This window comes from Mobula birostris, chromosome 5 (genome assembly GCF_030028105.1).
Source record: "Mobula birostris isolate sMobBir1 chromosome 5, sMobBir1.hap1, whole genome shotgun sequence".
Taxonomy (NCBI): Eukaryota; Metazoa; Chordata; class Chondrichthyes; order Myliobatiformes; family Myliobatidae; genus Mobula; species Mobula birostris.
Window position 1 is genome coordinate 186,503,823 of NC_092374.1, and position 26,176 is coordinate 186,529,998.

Below are 26,176 nucleotides of genomic sequence, written 5' to 3' on the forward strand. Positions count from 1 at the left end.
GGCCTTCATCAATCATGGGATTGAGTTTAAGAGCTGAGAGGTAATGTTGCAGCTATATAGGACCCTGGTCAGACCCCACTTGGAGTGCTGTGCTCAATTCTGGTCGCCTCACTACCGGAAGGACGTGGAAACCATAGAAAGGGTGTAGAGGAGATTTACAAGGATGTTGCCTGGATTGGGGAGCATGCCTTATGAGAATAGGTTGAGTGAAATCGGCCTTTTCTCCTTGGAGCGATGTAGGATGAGAGGTGACCTGATAGAGGTTATAAGATGATGAGAGGCATTGATCGTGTGGATGGTCAGAGGTTTTTTCCCAGGGCTGAAATGGTTGCCACAAGAGGACACAGGTTTAAGGTGCTGGGGAGTAGGTACAGAAGAGATGTCAGGGGTAAGTTTTTTACTCAGAGAGTGGTGAGTGCGTGGAATGGGCTGCCAGCAATGGTGGTGGAGGCGAATACAACAGGGTCTTTTAAGAGACTTTTAGATAGGTACATGGAACTTAGAAAAATAGAGGGCTATAGGTAAGCCTAGTAATTTCTAATGGAGGGACATGTTCAGCACAACTTTGTAGTTTTTCTATATTTCTGTTTCTAAATAGAGCAGGAAAATTCCAATGAGTTTATTCATGTGTGAACTGAGAGAGGGAGAAATAACAGTGAATTTACAAACTATTTAAACACAAGAAAACTGTGGGAATTTATATGAACAAAATACCTGTTTTGTTTCACCATGGTTGTTCTCATTAGTTCCTTCGTTCCTGCCTGTAATGAATGAAATAATCCCTTATAAATTCTAGATGAATGATGCACATTGGTGAAGATTACTTGTTGCTATTTTAACCGGCCATGGACACCAATTCCATTGGTCCACATGAGGTCCATACCCTTCTAAACCATGTCTATTTAAATGCGGTTCTAAATCGTTCTTGTAATACTAAACATGTCATCCTCTGTCAGTGTGTTCCAGATGTCAACCATTCTCTGTTTAAAAACTGATCCCACACATCTCCTTCAAAACTCCTTCCTCTCAGTTTAAACCCGAAAGTTCTTTTTGATACCCCTATCGTACCATGGGAAATGATTTTCACTCTCTACCCCATCTATCTCTGAGGGGTTCACTTCTATGCTAACTGCTAAGGCTAATAAAATGGTTTCTCTGTAATGTTAACTGCTGAGGTAGTGGGTTCTCTGTAGCAGCATGTTTGGGTTAATAGCAGAGATAACGTGGCTTTGGAATTCAGTGTTAACCAATGGGAGAGAGGTTATTCTTTCTTGTCTGTTTAAAATCTATCAGTTTTTTGCGGGCTTTGGGCAGAAGGCGCGAGGGGAATGAAGAGAAGACATGCGGGTCAAGGAGTTGGTGGGCTACCCGACTCTCCGGGCTCCGGGTGGGAGCTCAGAGGTCGACAACGATCGAAGGAGGATCAGCGCAAGGGAATCCGTGAGCTCCAATGATTTGTGCACGAACTGCCGAATTGATTAATAAGTCTCTTGGCACATTTGTTTTATATTTTGTTTATCTACTAACCCCACAGTCAAATATAAAATCTTAATCGTTTAACTGCATATTGTGTACTGTTTGTTATTCCGGGGTACTGATTTGAAACAGGGGACACGTTGCGAGCATCCACCCAAACGAGAGTTCCAAGGTTTGGCCGGGCAGGGGGTCCTCACCCCCGAGGTCATCCCACACATCTCCTTCAAAACTCCCTCCTCTCAGCTTAAACCCAAAAGTTGTTTTTGATACCCCTGCCATACCATGGGAAATGATTTTCACTCTCTACCCCATCTATGCCTTTCACAACTTTGTATACTTATACAGGTCACTCCTCAGCTGCCCTCACTCCAGGGAAACCAAGCCCAGCTGATGCAATCTCTCCCCATCACCAAACTCCTCCAATCCAGCAACATCCTGGTGAGTCTCCTCTGCACTCTCTCCAGTGCGACCACATCCTTCCTATAGTGTTGTGACCAGAACTACACACAGTACTCCCAGTGTGGCCTATCCAGTGTTTTGTAAAGTTGCAACGTAGAACACAGAGTATACAGCACGGGTACAGGCCCTTCAGCCCAACGAGTCCATGCTGACCACATTGTTCTCCCAGCTCGTAACAATTTACTGTATTTGTCCCATATCTCTCCAAGCACTGTTCTTGAATGTACCAATCCAAGTATTTCCCACTTGAAAAGATTGTACTTCCCACAACCACTTCCTCCGGCAATTCGTTCCATCTACTCACCAAACTCTGTGTGAAAAAGTTGCTCCTCAGATCTCTGTTAAATCTTTCCACTCTCACCTGAAATCTCTGCCCACTCCTAGATTTGGGATCACCTCCCCGGGGAAGGCTGATTCCATCCACCTTATCTATGTTTCTCATTATTTTAAACATTTCTGTAAGGTCTCATTCCCCCATGTTCCAATCCATAAAGACTTAGCCTGGCCAACCTCTCCCTATAACTCGAGTCTTGGCAAAATTCCCCCATGTTCCAATCCATAAAGACTTAGCCTGGCCAACCTTTCCCTATAACTCTAGTCTTGGCAAAATCCTTGTAAATCTTTTCTACACTTGGTTTAGTTTCATTACATGTTTCCTATAACAGGCTGAACAAAACTGTACACAGTCCAAGTGTAGCCTTACCAGTGACTAATACAACTGCAGCATAATGTCTCAACTCCTTTGCTCAATGTCCTGACTGAAGATGGTCAGCATGCTAAATACCTTTTTCACCACCCTGTCTACCTGTGACACCACTTTCAATGAACGATGTACTTGTACTCCGAGGTCTCTCTGTTTCATTGCACTCCCTGGTGCCCGACCATTCAGAGTACCAGTCGCAAACTAGTTTGATTTTACAAAATGCATCTAGTACCTTGTACTTATCTGTATCAAAATCTATTTGCCACCTCTTGGCCCTCTTCCCTCAATGACCAGGATCACTGTTCAATCTATGATAACCTTCTTCACTATCATCAACATCTCCTCATTTTGTGTCATCTGCATATTTGCTAACCAAGCCTCCTGTACTCACATGCAAATCATTCTATAAATAACAAATAACAAGGGTTCCAACACTGACCCATAGAACACACCATTCCGAGAAACAACCTTTAAACACTCTCTGATTCCTACCTGAAAACTCATTTTGAATTCACCCAAATTGCTCTCCCTGGATTCCATGGGAGCTAAACTGCCATGTGGGACCTTGAACGCTTTGGAAAGGTCAAAGTAGACAACATCCACTGCCCTACTCTCATCTACAGTTTTAGTTACTTCTTCAAGTAATTCTCTGGCTTCTCCTTGTTACTCTACTTAAACAACGGAATGACAGTAGCTACATTCCAGTCTTTGAGAATTTCACCAGTGGCTAAAAATGAAGCAAATATCTCTTCAACAGCCTCCACAATTTCTTCTTTAGCTTCCAATGTAGTCTGATGATATACTCAGTCAAGCCCTGAGAATTCATCCACATAAAAATGCACATTATCCAATTTAATCCCCTGTTTGATCCTGTCTAATTCCCACAAAATTAGCCCGGTCCCAGTTTTCAACCCTAACTTGGGGACCTAGGCTTGCTTTTCCATCACCATCTTAAAACTAAAAGAATTGTGTTCACCAGAGCCAAAGTGCTCCCTGACTGCCCCCTCAGTTACTTGCCCTGCCTCATTCTCCAAGAGGAGATCCAGTATTGCACCCTCTGTCTAGGTCTCTCTACTCGGGAAACTTTTCAAAGTTTAAATATCGTTCAGTGTCATTTCCTGTACACAAGTTTAAGGAGAACAAGATAATGATTACTCTGGATGCAATGCAACACAAAAAATACAAACTATGAAGAACACATTATCAATTATAAAAATCACAAAATAACTATAAATACACACGACAGCTTACATGCATAGATTGATTGTCTATCCATAAAGTGACACTGGCTTGTACATAATGTCAGTGATGGGAAATTATAATGTAGTGGTGGAGTTAGCGGGTGGAGGTGTTGATCAGCCTCACCGCTTGGGGAAAGGAACTGTTTTTGCGCCTGGTGGTCCTGGCGTGGATGCTACGTAAACATGAGAAAGTCTGCAGATGCTGAAAGTCCAAAACGACACACACACAATGCTGGAGGAACTCAGCAGGTCAGGCAGCATCTTTGGAAATGAATAAATGCTCGACGTTTCAGGCTGAGAGCCTCCTTCAGGACTGAGAAAGAAGGGGGAAGATGCCAGAATAAAAAGGTGGGGGGAGGGGAAGGAGGCAAGCTGGAAGTTGACAGGTGAAGCCAGGTGGGCAGGAAAGGGAAAGGGCTGGAGAAGAAGTAATCTGATAGGAGAGGGAGAATGGACTACACAGTACTCTATATACAATATGTCATTGATTGCAGGTAGTCTGGTGCCAGTGATGGGTTGGTCAGTTTTAACTATCCATTGTGGAGCCTTCCTGTTTGCCACAGTGCAGTTTCCGTACCAAGCAGTGATGCAGCTTGTTAGACTGCCCTCTACTGTGCATCTGTGGAATGACATGAGTGTGGATGTGCAAAGTCTCGCTCTCTCAGACTCCTCAGAAAAATGAGGCAGTGGTGAGCTTTCCTGCCGTGTAGGATGTGTTCTGGGACCATGAGAGTTGTGTGTGATGTTCACTCCCGGGAGTTTGAAATGATGTTCGATCCATACAGCTTCACAGAATAAACCTCCAAAGATGTCATCTCTAATCACTGATGCTGTGTCCTCCCTGATCAAAAGGCAACATCCCCTCCTCATTTATCTGTACCTCTGTCCATAAAACCATAAAACATAGGAACAGAATTAGGTCATCTGGCCCATCGAGTCTACTCCGCCATTCAATCATGGCCAATCCTTTATTTTCCTCCTTCTTAACCCCAGTTCCCGGCCTTCTCCCCATAACATTTGGTGTCATGTCCAATCAAGAACCTATTAATCTCTGCCTTAAATACACCCAATGACCAGTCCTCACAGCTGCATGTGGCAACAAATTCCACAAATTCACCACCCTTTGGCTGAAGAAGTTTCTCCGCATCTCTGTTTTGAAAGGGCACCCCTCTATCCTGAGGCTGTGCCCTCATCCTAGACTCATGGGAAACATCCTTTCCAAGTCAACTCTGTCCAGGCCTTTCAAATGTTGGATCAATGAAATCCCTCTCATCATTCTGAATTCCAGTGAGTACAGACCTGGAGATATCAAACATCCCTTGTGTGATAACCCTTTCACTCTTGGAATCATCCTTGTGAACCTCCTCTGGACCCTCTCCAATACCAGCACATCTTTTCTAAGATGAGGAGCCCAAAACTGTTCACAATACTCAAGTTGAGGCATCAACAGTGCCTTATAAAGCCTTAGCATCACGTTCTTGCTCTTGTATTCTAGACCTCTTGAAATGAATGCTAAAATGGCATTTGCCTTCCTCACCACCGACTCAAACTGCAAGTTAACCTTTAGGATGTTCTGCACAAGGACTCCCAAGTCCCTTTGCATCTCAGATTTTGGGATTTTCTCCCCACTTAGAAAATAGTCTGCACATTTATTTCTACTGGCAAAGTGCATGACCATGCATTTTCCAACATTGTATTTCATTTGCCACTTTCTTGCCCATTCTCCTAACTTGTCTAAGTCTTTCTGCATTCTATCCATTTCCTCAAAACTACTTGCCTCTCCGTCAATCTTCGTATCAGCTGCAAATGTGGCAACAAAGCTATCTATTCCATCATCTGAATAATTTATATACAGCATAAAAAGAAGTGGTCCCAACACCGACACCTGCAGAACACCACTAGTCACTGGCAGCCAACCAGAAAAGGATCTTTTTTATTCCCACTCACTGCCTCCTACCAATCAGCCAATGCTCTAACCATGTTAGTATCTCTCCTGTAATACCATGGGCTCTTAAATTGGTAAACAGCCTCATCTGTGGCACCTTGTCAAAGTCCTTCTGACAGTCCAAATAACAACTTCCACAGCATTCACTTTATCCTACTTGAAACACCTATCCTACTTGAAACTTCCTCAAAGAATTCCAACTGGCTTGCCAGGCAGGATTTTCCCTGAAGGAAACCATGCCGACTTTGTACTATCTTGTCATATGTCACCAAGTACTCCATCACCACATCCTTAACAATTGACTCTAACATCTTCCCAACCAGGCTAACTGGTCTATAATTTCCTTTCTGCTGCCTTCTTGCTTTCTTAAAGAGTGGAATGACATCTGCAATTTTCCAGTCCTCTGGCACCATGCCAGAGTCCAATCGTTTTTGAAAGATCATTTCTAATGCCATCACAATCTCTAATGCTATCTTTCAGAACTCTAGGGTGCAGTTCATCTGGTCCGGGTGACTTATGTACCTTTAGGTCTCTCAGCTTTTTGAGCACCTTCTCTCTTGTAATAGTAACTGCACCCACTTCTCTTCCTTCACACACTACAACATCAGGCATACTGCTAGTGTCTTCCACAGTGAAGACTGATGCAAAATACTTTAGTTCATCAGCCACCTCCTTGTCCCCCGTTATTATTTCTCCTGCCTCATCTTCTAGTGGTCCTATATCTAATCTCATCTCTCTTTGATTTTTATCATACTTGAAAAAACCTCTACTATCCACTTTGATATTATTTCCTAGCTTACATTCATAATTCATCTTTTCTCTTCTAATTAATTTTTTTAGTTGCTCTCTCTCAGTTTTTAAAAGCTTCCCAATCCTCTATCTACTGTCACGTCTGTATTCTGGAGCATTGAGCTGCCAGTCCTGCCCTTCTCTCGGCCATGTGTCTGTTATGACTGTAACATCCCAGTCCACAGAGCCAATCCACATTCTGAGCTCACTCATGTTTCCTCTTAATCCTCATGCTGTGAATTAAATGCAGTTTGACTGAGTATTTTTTCCTTCCCTTTATCCTGATATCCTGAATACAAAACTTGCTCTTGCAGATTACTGCTTTATCCCATGTGTTGTTCCTGCTCAGAGTTCCATCCCACCCCCAAATGTTCTTGCAAGGATATTGGCCCCTCTCTGGTTCAAGTGTAACCTGTCCCTCTTGTACAGGTTGATTCCATCCCCAGAAGAGATCCCAAGAACCTGAACCTCTCCCCCTGCTCCAGCACCTCAGCCATGAATTCATCTGGCCTATCTTTCTATTTCTGACCTTGCTTGGTGTCCCAAGTTATAAAGATCAGCATGCCATGTATCAACCAATGTTCCTTCTTAGAGATCTATGAACTTGGAGCTATGGTTAACTTCCACCCTGCCCTTAAATTCACTTGGTCCATTTCTGACACATCTCTCTCTCTCCTTTCTTGATCTCTTTGTCTCCATGTCTGGGGATAAACATAAGAACATAAGAAACAGGAGCAGGAGTAGGCCATTTGGCCCATTGAGCCTGCTCCGCCATTCAATAAGATCATGGCTGATCTGGCCAAGGACTCACCTCCACCTACCTGCCTTTTCCCCAATACCCTCAATTCCCCTATTATAAAAGCACTTTCTGGCAGATTCGTTAATGTGCAATTTCCAGATGTAAACAATAGTCCATTCCATTGGTACATTTCCTTACAGACCCCAAAATAAATGAACACCATATATTAAAATAGCATCGTACAAGAATTTTCACATTTACTAATCTGAAAATATATTGAATAAAAATATTAATTAATCCTCGATCCTCTCTTCTCACACTCCACCAGCCAAATAATGAAAAGTTGTGTATGCATAGTGAAAACAGTCTCCTAAAAGAGAACATGCTCAAATGATGCGGTCCATGACATGGATCTGTAAGGTATCGATGTCAGGGAGGACGATCTCACACTTCAGGCAAGCGTGTTCTGGCAGAATACCTTGGTGCTCCCAGCCGGGGTTTCTGGGTTCTCGCACTCCCTGCTGCTGTAATGCATCATCATCCTCGGTCACTGGCCCACAACTTCCATGCCAGCGCTGAAGTTCTGCTAAAGACTGCCTGCCAAATGTGTCCAGCTCTTCCTTCAGTTGTGTGTTTTCTTTCAGCAGCCGGTCCAGCTTTTCAGCCATGGCCTCCTTTTCTGCATGAATTTTCTCTCGAGCTGCTCTCTCGGCATGGAAATCTACACTGTAAACTTCAACCTGTGCTTTGAATACAGCCACGGTTTCCATTTCTTCTTCCTGTTTGATGATGGTCTGCTTCATTGTATCGATCTTTTGTTGCTTTTCCACCAAGGCTTTCTCAGCCACTTCTAACTGAGCAGAGATGTCAACCAAAGCCGCATTCTGCGCCTTCTGCACACTTAACTGCAGCTGATTAACTGTTTAAGCTGTCTATTGTTACCTTTTGTAAACCTACTGAATCCCGCAGCTATCTTCACTGTACCTCGTCCCAAACTCTCTCCTGTAAAAATGCCATTCCCTTCCATCAGTTCCTTGGTATCCGTGTGGTGAGGCTTTCTTTTCATTATTACTATTTATTATTTATGGTGCAACTGTAAGGAAAACCAATTTCCCCCGGGATCAATAAAGTACGACTATGACTTTTCTGGGAAATCAGATATGTCCTACTTCTTCAAGGAACAGGGTTTCCCTTCCTCCACAATTGACGCTTCCCTCAATTGCATCTCCTCCATTTCACAGGCAGCTGCCCCCCGCACATCATCCCGATGCCTTAACACTGACCGGGTTCCTCGTTTCTTCATCTACCACCCACGGGACTCTGTATCCTTGAAACTGACTGAGTTCCTCTTGTCTTCACCTACCACCCACGGGACTCTGTATCCTTAACACTGACCAAGTTCCTCTTGTCTTCACCGACCACCCACGGGACTCTGTATCCTTAACACTGACTGAGTTCCTCTTGTCTTCACCGACCACCCACGGGACTCTGCATCCTTAACACTGACTGAGTTCCTCTTGTCTTCACCTACCACCCACGGGACTCTGCATCATAGAACACAGAACATGGAATAGTACAGCACATTACAGGCCCAGGTTGTGCCGACCCTCAAACCCTGCCTCCCATATAAGCCCCCACCTTAAATTCCTCCATATACCTGTCTAGTAGTCTCTTTAAACTTCACTAGTGTATCTGCCTCCACCACTGACCCAGGCAGTGCATTCCATGCACGAACCACTCTCTGAGTAAAAAACCTTCCTCTAATATCTCCCTTGAACTTCCCACCCCTTACCTTAAAGCCATGTCCTCTTGTATTGAGCAGTGGTGCCCTGGGGAAGAGGTGCTGGCTATCCACTCTATCTATTCCTCTTATTATCTTGTACACCTCTATCATGTCTCCTCTCATCCTCCTTCTCTCCAAAGAGTAAAGCCCTAGCTCCCTTAATCTCTGATCATAATGCATACTTTCTAAACCAGGCACCATCCTGGTAAATCTCCTCTGTATCCTTTCCAATGCTTCCACATCCTTCCTATAGTGAGGCAACCAGAACTGGACACAGTACTCAAAGTGTGGCCTAACCAGACTTTTATAGAGCTGCATCATTACATCGCGACTCTTAAACTCTATCCCTCGACTTATGAAAGCTAACACCCTATAAGCTTTCTTAACTACCCTATCTACCTGTGAGGCAACTTTCAGGGATCTGTAGACATGTACCCCCGGATCCCTCTGCTCCTCCACACTACCAAGTATCCTGCCATTTACTTTGTACTCTGCCTTGGAGTTTGTCCTTCCAAAGTGTACCACCTCACACTTCTCTGGGTTGAACTCCATCTGCCACTTCTCAGCCCACATCCTTATCACTGACCGAGTTCCTCTTGTCTTCACCTACCACCCACAGGGTTCTGTATCCCTAACACTGACTGAGTTCCTCTTGTCTTCACCTACCACCCACGGGACTCTGCATCCAGCACATCATTCTCTGTACCATCAACCATCCCGGTGGCCAACCATTTTAATTCCAGTCTCCTTTCTGACTTGTTAGTCCATGGTCTCCTCTACTGCCATGATGAGGCAACTCTCAGGTTGGAGGAGCAACACTTCATATTCCATCTGGTAGCCTCCAATTTGATGGCGTGAATATTGATTTCTCCAACTTCCAGTAATTTTTTTCCCTCCCGTCCCTTCTTCTTCTATTTGCCACTGTGTTCCCCTCTCCTCACCTGCCTATTACCCCTCTTCTTTCCCTTTCTGGAGATGGAGTACAACCTAGATAAGTGTGAGGTAGTTCATTTTGGTAGGTCAAATATGATGGCAGAATATAGCATTAATGGCAAGACTCTTGGTCTCCATTTGGCAGCGTTATGGAGTAAGACTTTTTTTTGTCTCAGCTCCATCTTTCATAACTTACTTTCCACTGCTAGATCCGTTTGAAGATTTATTATATTTGCTGAAGGATTTTACGATTAATTAAGATGGCTGGAACCGAATTAGGGAGTGGTAAAACCCTCTCTGCGCCGCAACAAACAGAGAAATCAGAGGAAGTTTCTACTTCAGAAAGAATGTTTTCTTCAATGGAAGCTATTAATGTGAAGATTGGTATGCTGGATACCAAAATGGATAAATTGACGAAAGCTAATGAATTGCTTGAAAAAACCAACATCGCTATTCAGGAGTCTTTGAAGAGTTTGGAAGATCGATATCAGCCGCTTAAGCAGAGTACTCACAGAATTGAAAGGGAATTTGAGTTAATGGATCAATCTATTAAGGAACAGGATTTGATGATGTCTCTTGTGGAAAAGAAAATTAATGAGGATACTTCAGAATTAAAAAGAATTAAGAAGAAAACAATTGAATTGGAAAGCAGAAATCGCAGGATGAATCTACGTATACTGGGTTTGCCTGAAAATACAGAAACCAGTGAGCTACTAAAGTTTTTTTAGAACATGTTATATTCACTTTCTTGTGACATTCTCGAAGCCTGTCCGATATTGGACACAGCCTACTGAATTCGGTGTTTTAAATCATCAGCCAAAATTAAACCACATCCTGTAATTCTTTGTTTGCATTATTTTACAACCAAAGAAGCTATTCTTCAGAATACAAGGAAAAGGGATAAACTAATCAATAATGAAGTTCAGATTCATATAGTGGAAGGTTTTGCCCCAGAGATTTATGCCGAAAGAATTAAATATTGGAAAGTGATGGCGGAATTTTTAAATGAGCTGTTGCCCGTCTGATGATTACTCCACCCAATGCTCGTCCAAAACGAATTGACTCTCCAGAAGATGGTTGGAAATTTATAAAAGAGTTTAAGTCCACTTCGGAAGCAATTTGAACAGTTGATCCTTAGCTGGGAGTGGTTTGTTACGCCGTTGATGAAAGTCTGCTCTTCGTCTTATCTATGTTTAGATACAGACTTGGTTAACTTTCTTAGATCTGTTGCAGTTTGCTTTAACAGTTAATGTAGTTCTGAATTTAACACATATATATTTACTTATTTTTCTTTAATTTGTAAGTCTTTAATATTAGTTGTAGTATATATTAGTTGATGGGATTCATCTTTTTTTTGAATACATGGCTGCGTATATTAAGTGGATTTAACATGGCCGTCGTTAATTCGGTCTTAACTACTGTTAGACATAATATGAAAATATCTGGAATTTATTTACTTCTTTATGTATTCTTTGTTATGTCTTTTTTGTGGTGGTGAATTTAACTTTGTAAACGGAGCTGCCAACTGGAGACAGGGGTTAAGGGTCAATAGATTAGCATGTCGTTCGCCTATTGGACGATTTCTGGGCTTTTGGGGGAGGCGGGTGGGGCTATTAGGTTAGTTTTTTTCTTGACTGGGCAGTCCTGAGGGGTTTTTCTCTGTCAATCAGCTTGCTTCTCTTTCTGATCGTGTCAAGTTTTGCCCTTTCTTCCGATTTAGGCTGCGCCCGCGCGTTAGATTACTTTATAAAATTTTTAAATTAAGTTTTAAGTATGGATCTTAATAAAATCAATATAATATCTTGGAATTTAAATGGTATGAAGCAACCTATTACGTGCAGAAAGATTTTTAAGAAATTAAAAACACTTCATGCAGATATTATTTCTGTGGAGGAGACACACATCTGTAGACAAGATGAAAATCGCTTTTTTAAATTTTGGAAGGGACCCTTATTTCATTCTTTATCAGTAAACAAAATAAGAGGGGTACCTATTTTTATTAATTCTAAAATCCCTTTTGTTCATTTTAATACTGTTACTGATTTAATTGGAAGATATTTAATTCTTACTGGTTTGTTGTGTGGTCAAAAGGTAGCTTTGGTATGTGTATACGCACCTAGTACAGACAACCCTGAATTTTTTAAGAAGCTATTTTCTGTATTGCCGAATTTAAATGAATATAAGTTGATTATGGGCGGTGACTTTAACTGCTGTCTTAACCCGTTGATTGACAGATCGTCCACCAATCCGTCACTTCCTAATAAAGCTGCGACTTGTATTAATTCTTTTTTATTAGAATATGGTCTGGTCGATATTTGGAGATTTAAATTTCCTAAAGATTTTTCTTTTATTTCACATGTATACTATAAATATTCTAGAATTGATTATTTTTTCTCGGATACACGATTGGTGTCCTCTGTTGTTGAGTGTGCCTATGATGTGATTGCGTTGTCAGATCATGCACCCATGAAACTAACTTTGGAACTCTCTGATAATATTCACATACCTCAGCTGAGATTTAATATTTCATTGTTGCAAGATTCAACTTTTGTAAATTTTATTAAAGAACAAATTTCTCTGTTTTTGAATTGAATACAACTGAGGAAATGTCAAATTTGGTTATTTGGGATACGATGAAATCTTTTCTTCGGGGACAGATAATTTCATATTCAGTAGGTTCAAGAAGGAAAACTAAGGCAGAACTTTTGCTGGTCACTAATAGGATTAAAGAAATAGATAAACTCTATTCAGTAACGCCTAGTGAAGATCTCTTTAACGAAACGGTGGAACTCCAAGCACAACATGACTTGCTTTTGACTTTTCCCATTGAACAGCAACTTTTTAAATCCAAAAGCCAATTTTATATACACGGAAACAAATCAGGCAAATTATTAGCTGGACAGTTAAAAGCAAGTATGGCTAGAAGACAGATCCTGAAAATAAGAAGACATGATAGAACTGTAACGGTAGATCCTTATGAAATTAATAAGATATTTATGGATTTCTACTCTAACCTTTATGAATCTGAATTTTCAGATAATATTACTTTTAAGAATAGTTTTTTGCAAAAAGTGAATATACCTAAAATCTCTACTCAAGATATGAATACATGAGATGCACCTATTAAACAAGAGGAAATAGCAAGGGCTATATCCTCTCTCCAATCAGCTAAGGCTCTGTGACCGGATGGATATACAGTGGAATTTTATAAGACTTTTACTGATATACCTCATTTATATCAAAGGTTCACTGACTCTATATCCTCTGGGACTCTCCCAAACACTTTCTATGAAGCTTCAATCTCTTTAATTCCTAAAAAAGGTAAAGATTTATCTGAATGCGCCTCTTAGAGACCAATTTCTCTATTGAATGTGGATTTTAATATTCTCTCTAAGATTTTGGCTAATAGACTTGAGAAAATCTTACCTACTGTCATTTCCAATGACCAAACTGGATTTATTAAAAACAGATATTCACATTTTAATATTTGAAGATTATTAAATATTATTCACTCTTCTCCATCTAAAGAATCTGAATGTGTTGTTTCTCTTGATGCAGAGAAAGCTTTTGATAGGGTGGAGTGGTCTTACTTATTTGAGGTTTTGGAAAGATTTAATCTGGGCCCAGGATTTATTTCTGGATTAAATTGATCTATCATGCTCCTATGGTTGCTCTTATAACTAACAATCAAAAATCTCCCTATTTTAGATAATATAGGGGTACTGGACAGGGATGCCCTTTTAGCCCTTTATAATTTAACTTGGCTTTAGAACCCCTTGCTATTGTCCTTAGAGATTCTAACACTGTTCAAGGTATTAAGAGAGGGGACAAAGTACACAAGGTTTCATTATATGCAGATGATCTGTTAGTTAATATTTCAGATCCAAGGAAATCTATTCCTTCTATGTGATCTATATTTTCTAAATTCAGTAGTTTTTCTGGGTATAAATTAAATTTACACAAAAGTGAGTTATTTCCTATTAATAATTACTCGGATCCAAATCATCAAATACCTTTTAGTATTGCTAAAATTTACTTTACCTATCTTGGTATTAAAATTACTAAAGCTATGAAGGATCTCTATACATATAATTTTTTTCCATTAATTGGCGACACCAAACAAATGCTTTCTAAATGGTCTCCTATGACATTATCATTAATGGGTTGAATTAATGCTATTAAAATGATAGTTTTACCAAAATTTTTATATATCAGGCAGTTCCTTCTTTTGTTCCTAAAAAGTTCTTGACAGAATAGATTCTATAAATTTATCTTATATTTAGAACAATAAAAATCCTAGATTGAGTAAACCCTTATTGCAGAAATTAAAAAAAGGATGGTGGTATGGCTTTGCCTAACTTTAGAATGCACTATAGGGCAATAATATTCGATATATTACTTTTTGGATTCACTATTCAAATATTGTCCTTCGTGGTTGGATCTGGAGGTAAACTCGGTGAAAGGATTCTCTTTGGCCTCTTTACTGGGAGTTTCTCTTCCTTTTTTGTTTTCTAAGATTAGCAGACAAGAATTTAATCCCATTATTAAACATACATTAAGAACTTGGTTTCAGTCTTGTAGGTTTTTTGAGTTAAATAATTTTATTCTTTCTAGTAATATCTATCTCAATTATTTTTTAAATTTTGGATAAGGCCTTTTTAATTTGGAAAACCAAGGGAATAACAACTTTTTCAGATTTGTTTTTCAGGGGACTGTTTAATGTCTTTTTCTCAGTTAGTGGATAAATATGATTTATCAAATGTACATTTCTTTAGATATTTACAAATTAGTAATTTTTTACGTGGTTTGTTACCAAATTACCCTTCTGCTTATCCACCTAATATGACAGATGTTCTCTTTCAGTTTAAACCTTTTCAAAAAGGGTTGATAGCTATAATCTATAAACGGTTATTGAATGATATCTAATGATAAAATTAAACGAATTTGGGAATCGGAATTTCAAGAGTCATTTTCAGATAATCAATAGAGTAAAACTCTTCATTCGGTTAACAACTCATCTATTTGTGCCCGTCATTCCTTGATACAGTTCAAGGTAGTGCACCGGGCTCATATGTCAAAGGATAAACTAGTGCGTATTTTCTCCAATATTAATCCTACTTGTGACAGATGTAATACTGAGCTGGCCACTTTAACTCATATGTATTGGTCTCGTATAAAGCTAGATAACTTTTGGAGAAATATTTTTAAAACACTATCAAAAGTTTTGGATCTGGATCTACAACCTAATTTGCTTACGGCAATTTTTGGGATTATCCCATCGGAAGCAGGAAATATTCCTCTTTCCGCACAACATATGATAGCCTTTTCGACCTTGCTGGCTAGGAGAGCCATTTTATTGAAGTGGAAGGATTCTGATCCACCTACGGTCTTTTATTGGCTCTCCTCCATTATGTCCTGTTTAAGTTTAGAGAAAATAAGAAGTCGGACATTTGATACATCCTTTAAATTTGAGCAAATATGGCGACCTTTTATCCAATATTTTCATTTAATTTGATTTATTACTCCTTCAATCTTTTTTTCAAAGTTTTAGATTTGATCAGAAAGTCTTTCTTTCTTTTTTGATCGTATCCTCAAAATGGGCCGCCCAGTCCTTTTTTTTTGTTTTTTTAGTGCAGTGGGTTTTTTTCTTTTCATTTAAAACCCAATGTTTTTTTCCTTTCTCTTCATAAACTGGTAAGAGCAGAATTGTTATTTTCATTTTTTTTAATTATATATTTTATGCTAGTTGAACGATATCTATGATTTTGACAATGGTTTGTATTGTTACTGATACATATATATTTGATCTAATTCTCCTCTGGATTGTATTTATGCTTTTTTAAAAAAATCACTAAAAAGATTAATAAAAAAAGACAGAAAGACACTTGGCAGTGTGGAGGTTCAGAGGGATCTTGGGGTCTGAGTCCATAGGACACTCAAAGCTGCTACGCAGGTTGACTCTGTGGTTAAGACTCTGTGAAGGCATACGGTGCATCGGCCTTCATCAATCGTGGGATTGAGTTTAAGAGCTGAGAGGTAATGTTGCAGCTATATAGGACCCTGGTCAGACCTCACTTGGAGTACTGTGCTCAATTCTGGTTGCCTCACTACAGGAAGGACGTGGAAACCATAGGAAGGGTGCAGAGGAGATTTACAAAGATGTTGCCTGGATTGGGGAGCATACCTTATGAGAATAGGTTGAGTGAACTCGGCCTTTTCTCCTTGGAGCGATGGAGGATGAGAGGTGACCTGATAGAGGTGTACAAGATAATGAGAAGCATTGATTGTGCGGATAGTCAGAGGCTTTTTCCCAGGGCTGAAATGGCTAGCACGACAGGGCATAGTTTTAAGGTTCTTGGAAGTAGGTACAGAGGAAATGTCAGGGGTACGTTTTTTTTACGCAGTGAATGGTGAGTGTGTGGAATGGGCTGCCAGTGGTAGTGGTGGAAGCGGAAACGATAGGGCCTTTTAAGAAATTCCTGGATGGATACATGGAGCTTAGAAAAATAGAGGGCTATGGGTAAGCCTAGGTAGTTAAGTGCATGTTCAGCACAGCTTGGTGGGCCCAAGGGTCTGTATTGTACTGTAGGTTTTCTATGTTTCTTCCACATTCCACTCCCTTCTCCTATTTCTTCTCCAGCCCTTTGCCTTTCCTACCCAGCACCTCCCAGCATCGTCCTTCATCCCCCTCCTGCTCCCACCTGGCTTCATGTATTAGCTTCCAGCTTGTTCTCCTTCCCCTTCCCCCTTCCTTGTTCTGGTTCTTCCCCCTTCTTTCCAGTCCTGATTAAAGGTCTCAGCCCGAGACATCGACTGTTTATTAATTTTCATAGTTGCTGCCTGACCTGCTGAGTTCCTCCAGCATCTTGTGTGTCTTGCTATGCACTTGGAATCCTCAGTCTCTCTGTTCAACATTTCTACCATGGACTGCAGATATCCAAGTCCTATTTCAACTCGACAAAATGGATGACCTTGTACTTGTCAGAATTAAGTTCCATTTGCTAATGCTCTACCCAGCTTTTCATCTGACCCATATCCTATTGCAGACTTGGACAACTTTCCTCACCATCCACAACACCACCAATTCTCATTCATCTGTAAACTTACTAATCATACCTCCTAAACTCACAACTAAGTCGTTAATATATATCACAAAGTGCAGAAGTCCTACAACCATTCACTACTGTACATGAGTAGGTGCAGACTTCAAATCAGAAAAAAAACATTCTCCCAACACAACCTCTGCCTTCTGTCATCAAGCTGATTTTGGATCCATTTAGTTGGATTACCTTGGATCCCAGGTGTTTCAGCCTTCTGGATCAGCCTCTCATGTGTGACCATGTCAAATGCTTTACGAAAGTCTGCATGGAGAACATCTTTCACATTGCCTCCAGCAATCTTCTTTGCCATCTCCTCAGATTAGAGAGATACAGTTTTCCTGACTCTAGGCATTACTGACAATCCCTAATCAGATCCTGATCTCTCCAATTATACACAACTCCCATGACTTAAATTCTCTCCAATAATTTCCATGCAGGCACAGATGGAAATCACTCAAATTCAATTCAAAGTTCTGGACTTCCACAATCCAGCAGGAGTCCCAAACCCATCAGCTCACCTGCTAAGAGATCCCAGCACCTCTGTGCAGAACCTCCAACAAAATCCAGCAAAATCTGAGCCAGAACTGTTCCCGACTGACAGCAGCCAGCCAGGACAGATTTGATAACGTGCTGGAGAATTCCCCTCAACTGCTCCCTTTAGAAGCTGAAGTGATGGTGAGATCAGGGAAAGTTTTCACAGTGATTGAGTTCTTTAGAAAATGTTTTGTTTTTGATACTTACTGCAAACTGGAAAGAATCTGGATAATGCTGTCACAAATGTGATTGCTGATACTGTCAATATGATCCAGAGTGGAATGTTGATCTTGCAGCTTTGATCTGAAATGTACAGAAGTGAACCCACTGAGTAAATTAACACTGCTTCTCCACACGCACTCCCAGTTTAAAATACATTTAACACAGTCATATGTCCAACGGCATTCATGAGACGAAGCAACAAGTTAATCAAAACAATGTAAATTTATTACCAAAATATATACTGTATATGTCACCATTTACTAACTTAAGATTCACTTTCTTGCAGGAAATCAAAGTAGAACAGAGAAATACAATAGAAACAATGAAAAACTACACACAAAGGCAGACAAACAATCAAATCGAAAAGATTATTGAACGGTCTCGGCCAGAAATATCGACTATACTCTATTCCATAGATGCTGCCTGGCCTGCTGAGTTCCTCCAGCATTTTGTGTGTCTTGCTTGGATTCCCAGCATCTGCAGACTTTCTCTTGTTCATTCAGATGTATTTGATTTATTAAATGCAAACACAAAACTAAATCCTAGAAAGAGGTAAACATGTGAAACCTGTAATATTCCCCACACACCCAAGATCCAAGGTTATGTTGTCCATAACAGCTACACAGTCAGCACTAATTACACTGCAAAAGGCAAATGCTAACAATACCTTCTCTCTCCTTCACTTGTAATGTACCCCTGGGATTCCTTTTTGCTGTGGACTGTCACTTTAAGGCACAAGAAAGAACTGAGACTAACTTTTGGATTTCTGCTGAGAGAGAGAGGGGCAGAGTCTGCCTTTCAGCTCATGTTTGCACTTTTACAAGGACTGACTACTGCTGTCAGCTTCTGGGTTGCCATGGAGAGAGAGAGAGGTGGAGTTATTTGATGGACAATCGATGTTATGGTGTCTCTGCAGCGTGTTTACTTTTTACAACGACAGTTACAGACACAGAAACACATGCTCAGAGTCAAGATGGATTCGGTTAATGAAAGACACCAGTGAGTGGGTCGCTGGTTTAAACTTTCAGTAACCCAAAAAGGGTGAGTGGAGATCGACCCTGAGTATTGATAAATGACTCTCACAAGCTTTCTGCAACTAGAGCAAGTTTGCAGGAAGAGAAGAGAGGAAAGATAGGTTTGAAACAGAAGAAACCGAGTGTCAAAGAGATCACTGTTTGGACTCTCTCTCTAAGTAGCCCATGAGGGTGAGTTTGATTCCACTCGACTATGAAAGTGTGATTGTCACATAGTTAATCCACAGGAATGAGTTTTCTGGGGAGGGGAGTACCTTTGTGAATACCACTTGTGTGTTACCCTTGTTTTGGTGTGGTAGTTCACTGAAGAAAGGCACCCCTGTGGCAAATCACTGTTGGAGTTATTTCATACGTCACGGAACTGGATAAGTGGCCATCACAGTTGTGTGTTTGGGGTAACCTTGTGTGGAAACTACCTGTGTGTGATAATCCTTGCCTGGGTTAGCAGTTTTACCACTTGAAGACGGTACATCAGTGATAGACTACTGTTGGTGATAATCCATACGTGGATTCTGTTGGAGACACATGGTTTTGGACACTGGATGAGCTTCGTTGTGCCCACAGAAAGGTGGGTTTTGGAGGATCGATCAGGAGAATCAATCAGTGGCTCTCACAGTGTGGAAAAGGTGTGACCGGTGGGGAGTTATTCGTGTGTCTAATCCTCACCTGGGTTGATAATTCTACCACAGAAGAACGGTCCCCTTGTTGTGGTCACATTCGGTGACTTCTAAAGGATTTCAGAGGACAACAGGAAGAATCGATGGCATCGGCTTACTCGGACAACCACAAAACCTCTCTCTCTGCATCACTACTCAACTCAACACGATGAACTGAACTTAACTTTACTCATCACCGTAAGACTGTATCCATTTACCCCTAGGCTTGAAAAAGCTTGGTCTTTATATTTCCACACTTATATACATATAATCTTTGCTAACCTGTTTGATATATCTGAATTTATATTACTGTATTGCATAGTTACTAATAAATAGCATTAGTTAACAGCAATACCAGACTCCAAAGTGTTTTCTATTTCTGCTGGTTCTTTAACACACTAACTCACCTTCTCTCTCCTCCTCCAACCCTGATAGTCCTTCCCTCGCTCCTCATTCTCCATCAATCAGATAACTCTTTCCCCTTCTCTAACCTCTTTCTGTGATTTATTGCTGCCCTGTTACAATATCATTGGAAACTTGTTTGTGACTGTTTAAAATCCCATCACCGGACTCAACCTGATGAAAAGTTGCAGTCACAACAGATTTGCCACCATCAATTCTCCACTCTGGTCAGTAGCATGCTTTCAGTTCCATCAGGTTCACCTTCGGGAGTTTATCAAGCAGCTTCTGGAAGTCTGGACACACCCTGTATAACCTACAGTGTCTATACTGGGTCAAACCTCCAGCAGGTCTCCCAGTCCCCAGCTGTAGACTGTGGGGCTGAGGACTGCAGGTGCTGGTGTTCCATATAAAGCAGTTCACAATGTACTGACTGAGATACTCATTCCCTTCCTGCACTGAGCACCATAGCCACCATTTTAATGTAATTTAAGAATATTTGTGCACATACCTTTAGACACAATCCAGCAAATGAGGGCAATGAGGATGAAGACAAGAACCACAATGTTACAAATATTCAGTCGCCACCACCACTGCTTGTCATCTAGAGTCCACAGGGAGAAATGAACAACAACATTAGAACTGTTTCAAAACTGAAGTAACAGATCAACACAAACAGTTCTACATACGTTTCAGTGGACAAGTGTTCCAGATAACAGACATGGATTGGGATTGGTCAGGTTGGCTGTGATAATGAATGTCCTAAACATGAAACAATCCCACCAGGTTGGAAAAGGACCAGGTGTCAGAGCAATGCAGTGAGGGAGGTTCAGAGAGTTCACTCCACTGTCAGTGTGTGCAGATCCCTGGACAAACTAAAGACCTTGTGGTTAGTTCTGGAAATATATTGTAGAACCTGGGTATCCATTATCCTCAGGCCGTGAAGATGGAAATGGCAGGAAGACTGCAGTCTCTCTGTGTACACACTGAGCCAATGAGACGAGACCCCACTGTAAATAAGCTCAGTCGTATTATCCCAGTGGTCAAGTGCTGCAATTGACATGGTCATGCCAGTCAGCCAATCAGGATGGTGGAATTAGGAGAAGGTCCTGGAGAAAGCTGGGTGGAGAGAGATTTGTGACGGACACTGGTGGCGTTCCTGGTCTTTTGGCGGGAGATGGAGAGAGGAGAGGATCGGGAGAGGCAGCTGCAGGATTTGATCCAACGGGAAGGCATGATTCAAAGGAGTCCAAATGGGAAGTTCTACTGGTGATCAGAGATGAGGAGTTGGTGCCGTTGGTAAGGGACACACCCAGAGTTTGGAAAATATGATCTCCAACACTGTGCACATTTCATGGAGAAGACCGTAGGGACATGAACTTGCTTGAGGTACTGGTGTATATGAATGATCTCATAGTGCTCGAGTCCACACTGGAGGAGCACAAGACGAGACTACTGAAGGTGCTAGACCGCCTGAAAACTGAAGGGTTAAAACTGTCACTGGACAATTGCCAGTTCTACAAGATGTCAGTCAATTACGTTGGGCACATAGTGTCTCAGGATGGAATAACTATATATCTGTCCAAGGTCAAGGCAGAGACCACATGGCGAAGGCCCAAGAATTTGAGAACTCTACATGTATTCCATGGATTCTGTGGGTACTACCAGAGATTTGTGAAGGATTACTCCAAAGTAAGCCAGCCTTTGAATCAGCTTCTGTGTGGTTACCCTCCCTTAGGGAATAAAGGGAAGAGAACGAGAGGAGAAGAAGGTAATGTTTATCTTGGAGCCTTTCGGAGAAAGATGGGATGCAAAATATGAAGAGGCCTTTCAGCTGCTGAAGGAGTTGCTGACTAAAGCACCTGTGTTGAGCTTTGCAAAGCCCCAGCTGCCATATGTCCTGCACACCAATGCCAACCCCGAGGGTTTAGGGGGTGTTCTATATCAGGATCAGGGCAAAGGGTTGAGTCCCATTGTTTTCATCAGCTGGAGTCTGTCACCTCTGAACGAAACTACCCTATGCACAAATTGGGTTGTGGTGGATAAGTTAGATGACTATCTATATGGTGCCAAGTCGGAGGTGGGGACAGACAACAATCCTGACCTTGGCGAAGCTGGATTCCACAGGTCACCGTTGGTCAGCAGCATTCTCTGTTTATGATTTCAGCCTGAAATATCGGCTGGGAAGTCAGAACATTGATGTGGAGTCATTGTCCTGACGGTCACATGAGGTGCTAGAAATGGACAGAGGGTGGGAGTGTGTTCCTGCCTCTGGTGTTAAAGCAATGTGCCAGCTTTCCACCACAGGGAAATGAGCAGCAAGGCTGTGGCAGGATAGAGCTGTGGATCATTTGGGAGCTTCCGGTTGTGCCATTCCACAAGCTTATTGCCACTTGACAGCTCTGGATACAAAGCAGTTGCCTGCCTTGAGTCCTGTGGAATTGGCAGTAACCCAGAGAGACAACCCTTGTATAGATGTCACTTGGTCATCTGTTGCAGAAGGGGATATGGGCCAAGCTGAAAAGATGAAACACCCTACCATACCCCTACTGATGAGGGAGTTGAGGAACCAGGTTTTATACAGGGTCATGTCTCCTCCAGACAGGACTCAGCATTCCTAGTTGGTTTTGCCTGAGAAGCATCAGAGGATTGTGTTGAAGTCGCTTCATGATGATTCTGGTTACTTGGGGTTTGACAAGACTGTTGGCCAGAAACAATGACAATCTACAAATCAGTCAATTCAAGGAATCAAGGACAGTGGAATCAGACAGACTATTTGCCTTTGTTCCTGCCCGCATGCTTGGGGATGGAGGCTGCCATTTTGTGAAGACTCTCTATTCTCCATTTTGTGAGTTTGACATGCTGGGCTTGATCAATGTTTTGAATAAGACACAATGATACTTCAGGTAATCTGCTGGACTGGAGATCATTTCCAAATAAGAAGTTATTTGTGAGATGTTCTTTGATTGGATATAACATGCAGTTTCTGAATGTTGGCATTGATGCATGCCTGAAGTGATTCGAGCTCATTGCTGATTGAGAACAAAAAGCCATAAATTATCAACTGTCACTTGATGGGAAGAGGGAATAAACTGGTGCTGGCTTGGAGCACAGCCAATAACAAGGTGTTAAAGAACAGAGACAGACCTGTGGCCAATGACACTGGAATGTGATATTTGAATTGAATAGGAATTGATATAAAAGTGGATGCTTTGTGTGTGCTGGTAGCAGTAACTTTGAAGAACAACCATCGCAGATACAAGCGTGAGCAACCCTATGTGAAACACGTGGTGAGTGAATCAGGACTATGAGGAACGCCTGGCCAGCGTAAACTCCTTTGCCAGGTAATACCTTTGCTATTCTTTGACTGTTGAGGAGAGTCAGGGGTACTTAGCGGGTGGGCACACAAGTTATTTAGTGTATGAATTCACGTTCTTGTTAGTTTAAACAATAAAGGTACTTGTCAGTAAATACAGATTTCTCTGTGCCTCACTAATCATCCTTACAAGTAATTTTTTTTTAATAACAAGACCTACAGATTGGTCCGAGATCTGTTTTATTGGCCCCGAATGAAGCCTGAGGCTGAAGAGTCCTGCATTTGATCTATTTGGAGGAAGCAGAAGTTGGCTGATAACTGGGTGTCTACACTTTACATAGCAGACAGCCAGATGCCAAATGTGCCAGTTTTCCGGGTGAAGCCAGAAGCCGGGAATGGCCCTGTCAACATTCTCCATTGGAATCACCTTTTACCTCCAGGGCAGGAGGTACGTGTTGACTGAAAGCCTGACATGGACCCTACACCTAGTAGGAGAAGAGCAGAGAAGCAATCAGCGGAACGAGCTGAAAAGGACCTAACCACTGAATGCTGTACGGACTCAGAGGATGAGGACATGGGGTGTGGTAAACATTACCGTAAGCAAACTCTGAAACTGTTTAGAGGAACAAAGTTGCGGAGAGATCGTTGACTTTTGCAAAGAAAGTAGTTTTAACTTTCCACATATTGACAGATACTCCCACAGTGTAAAAGGACAAGATGGGTTACAGTTTGTCATCTGTGTTCAGGAAAGTTTCCTTAGTCAGTACGTAGAAGTCCCAATGAGAGAATGTGCGGTGCTCAGTCTGTTCTTAGGGAATGAGACAGGGCAGGTGATAGAAGTTTGTGTAGGTGAGCACTTTGCATCTAGTGATCACAATGCCATTCGATTCAAAGCAAATTTGCAAACAGGTGGGTCTGGTTCACAGGTTGTGATTCTAAATTGGAGAAAGGCCAACTTTGATGGTATCAGAAAGGATCTGGCAAGTATGGACTGGAACAGGCTGTTTTCCGGCAAAAGCATAGTTGGTAAGCGGGAGACCTTCAAAAATGAAATTTTGGAAGTGTTAACCTTTTATGTGATTGTCAGAATAAAAGGTAAAGTTAACAGATGTAGGGAATCTTGGTTTTCTAGACATATTGAGGCCTGGTTACAAAAAAAGGAAGTTCATTGCAGGTGTAAACAAGAGAGAAGCTGCAGATGCTGGAAATCCAAGCAACACACACAAAATGCTGGAGGAACTCAGCAGGCCAGGCAGCATCTATGGAAAAAACTACCGTTGACGTTTCATGCCAAGACCCTTTGGCAGGACTGGAGAAAAAGAGATGAGGAGTAGATTTAAAAGGTGGGGGAAGGGGAGATAGAAACACAAGGTGATAGGTGAAACTGGGAGGGGGAGGGATGAAGTAAAGAGCTGGGAAGTTGAGTGGTGAAAGAGATACAGGGCTGGAGAAGGGCGAGTCTGATAGGAGAGACCAGAAGGCCAGGGAAGAACGAAAAGGGGAGAGGAGCACCAGAGGGAGGCGGTGAGCAGGCAAGGAGATAAGGTGAGAGAGGGAAAAGGGGATGGGGAATGGTGAAGGAGAGTGGAGGACATTACCGTAAGTTTGAGATCGATGTTCATGACATCAGGTTGGAGGCTATCCAGACAGAATATAAGGTCTTGTTCCTCCAACCTGAGTGTGGCCTCAACACGACTAGAGGAGGCCATGGATTGATATATCGGAATGGGAATGGGAAGTGGAATTAAATGGACCAGAGGAGGCCATGGATTGGCATATCGGAATGGGAATGGGAAGTGGAATTAAATGGACTAGAGGAGGCCATGGATTGACATATCGGAATGGGAATGGGAAGTGGAATTAAATGGGTGGCCACTGGGAGATCCCACTTCCTCTGGAAGATGGAGCGTAGATGCTCGGTGAAACGGGCTCCCAATCTACGTCAGGTCTCACCGATATAAAGGAGGCCACACCGGGAGCACCGGATACAGTATATCACCCGAACAGACTCACAGGTGAAGTGTCACCTCACCTGGAAAGACTGTTTGGGGCCCTGAATAGTAGTGAGGGAGGAGGGGTAGGGGCAGATGAAGCACTTGTTCCACTTGCAAGGATAAGTGGCAAGAGGGAGATCAGTGGGGAGGGATGAATGGACAAGAGAGTTGCATAGGACCGATCCCTGCGGAAAGCAGAAAATGTGCGGGGGGGGGGAGGTGGGAATGATGTTCTTGGTGGTGTGATCCTGTTGGAGATGATGGAAGTTCCAGAGAATTATGCGCTGGACATGGAGGCTGGCGGGGTGGTAGGTGAGGACAAGAGGGACCCTATCCCTGGTAGGGTGGCATGAGGAATGGGTAAGATGGGCTGAAAAATGTCAGATGGAATTTGATGCAGACAAGTGTGAGGTATTGCACTTCGGTTGGACCATCCAGGGTAGGTCTTACACAGTGAACGGTCGGGCACTGAGGAGTGTGGTAGAACAAAGGGATCTGGGAATACAGGTCCATAATTCATTGAAAGTGGAGTCACAGGTAGATAGGATCAAAAAGAAGTTTTTGGCACATTGACCTTCATAAATCAAAGTGCTGAGTACTGGAGATGGGATGCTATGTTGAAGTTGTATAAGACGTTGGTGAGGACTAATTTGGAGTATTGCGTGCAGTTTTGGTCACCTACCTACAGGAAAGATGTAAACAAGGTTGAAAGAGTGCAAAGGAAATTTACACTCTGAGGGACCTGAGTGACATGGAAAGATTGAACAGGTTAGGATTATGTTCCCTGGAATGTAGAGTATTGAGAGGAGATTTGACAGAGGCACACACAATTATCAGGGGTATAGACAGAGTA

General features: G+C 42.0%; 1 protein-coding gene across 4 annotated transcripts in view; it reads right to left on the reverse strand.

The window, feature by feature from the left end:
- Positions 1-26,176, reverse strand: part of LOC140198135 (uncharacterized) — a 198,424-nt gene that overhangs the window by 5,723 nt on the left and 166,525 nt on the right. For all 4 annotated transcript variants that reach the window (XM_072259089.1, XM_072259088.1, XM_072259091.1 and 1 more), the window contains exons 15-17: positions 20,525-20,617; positions 17,910-18,005; positions 715-761 (exon numbers count right to left, since the gene is read on the reverse strand). In XM_072259089.1, the coding sequence (XP_072115190.1) occupies positions 715-761; positions 17,910-18,005; positions 20,525-20,617 (236 nt within the window). The remainder of the gene's footprint in view (positions 1-714; positions 762-17,909; positions 18,006-20,524; positions 20,618-26,176) is intronic.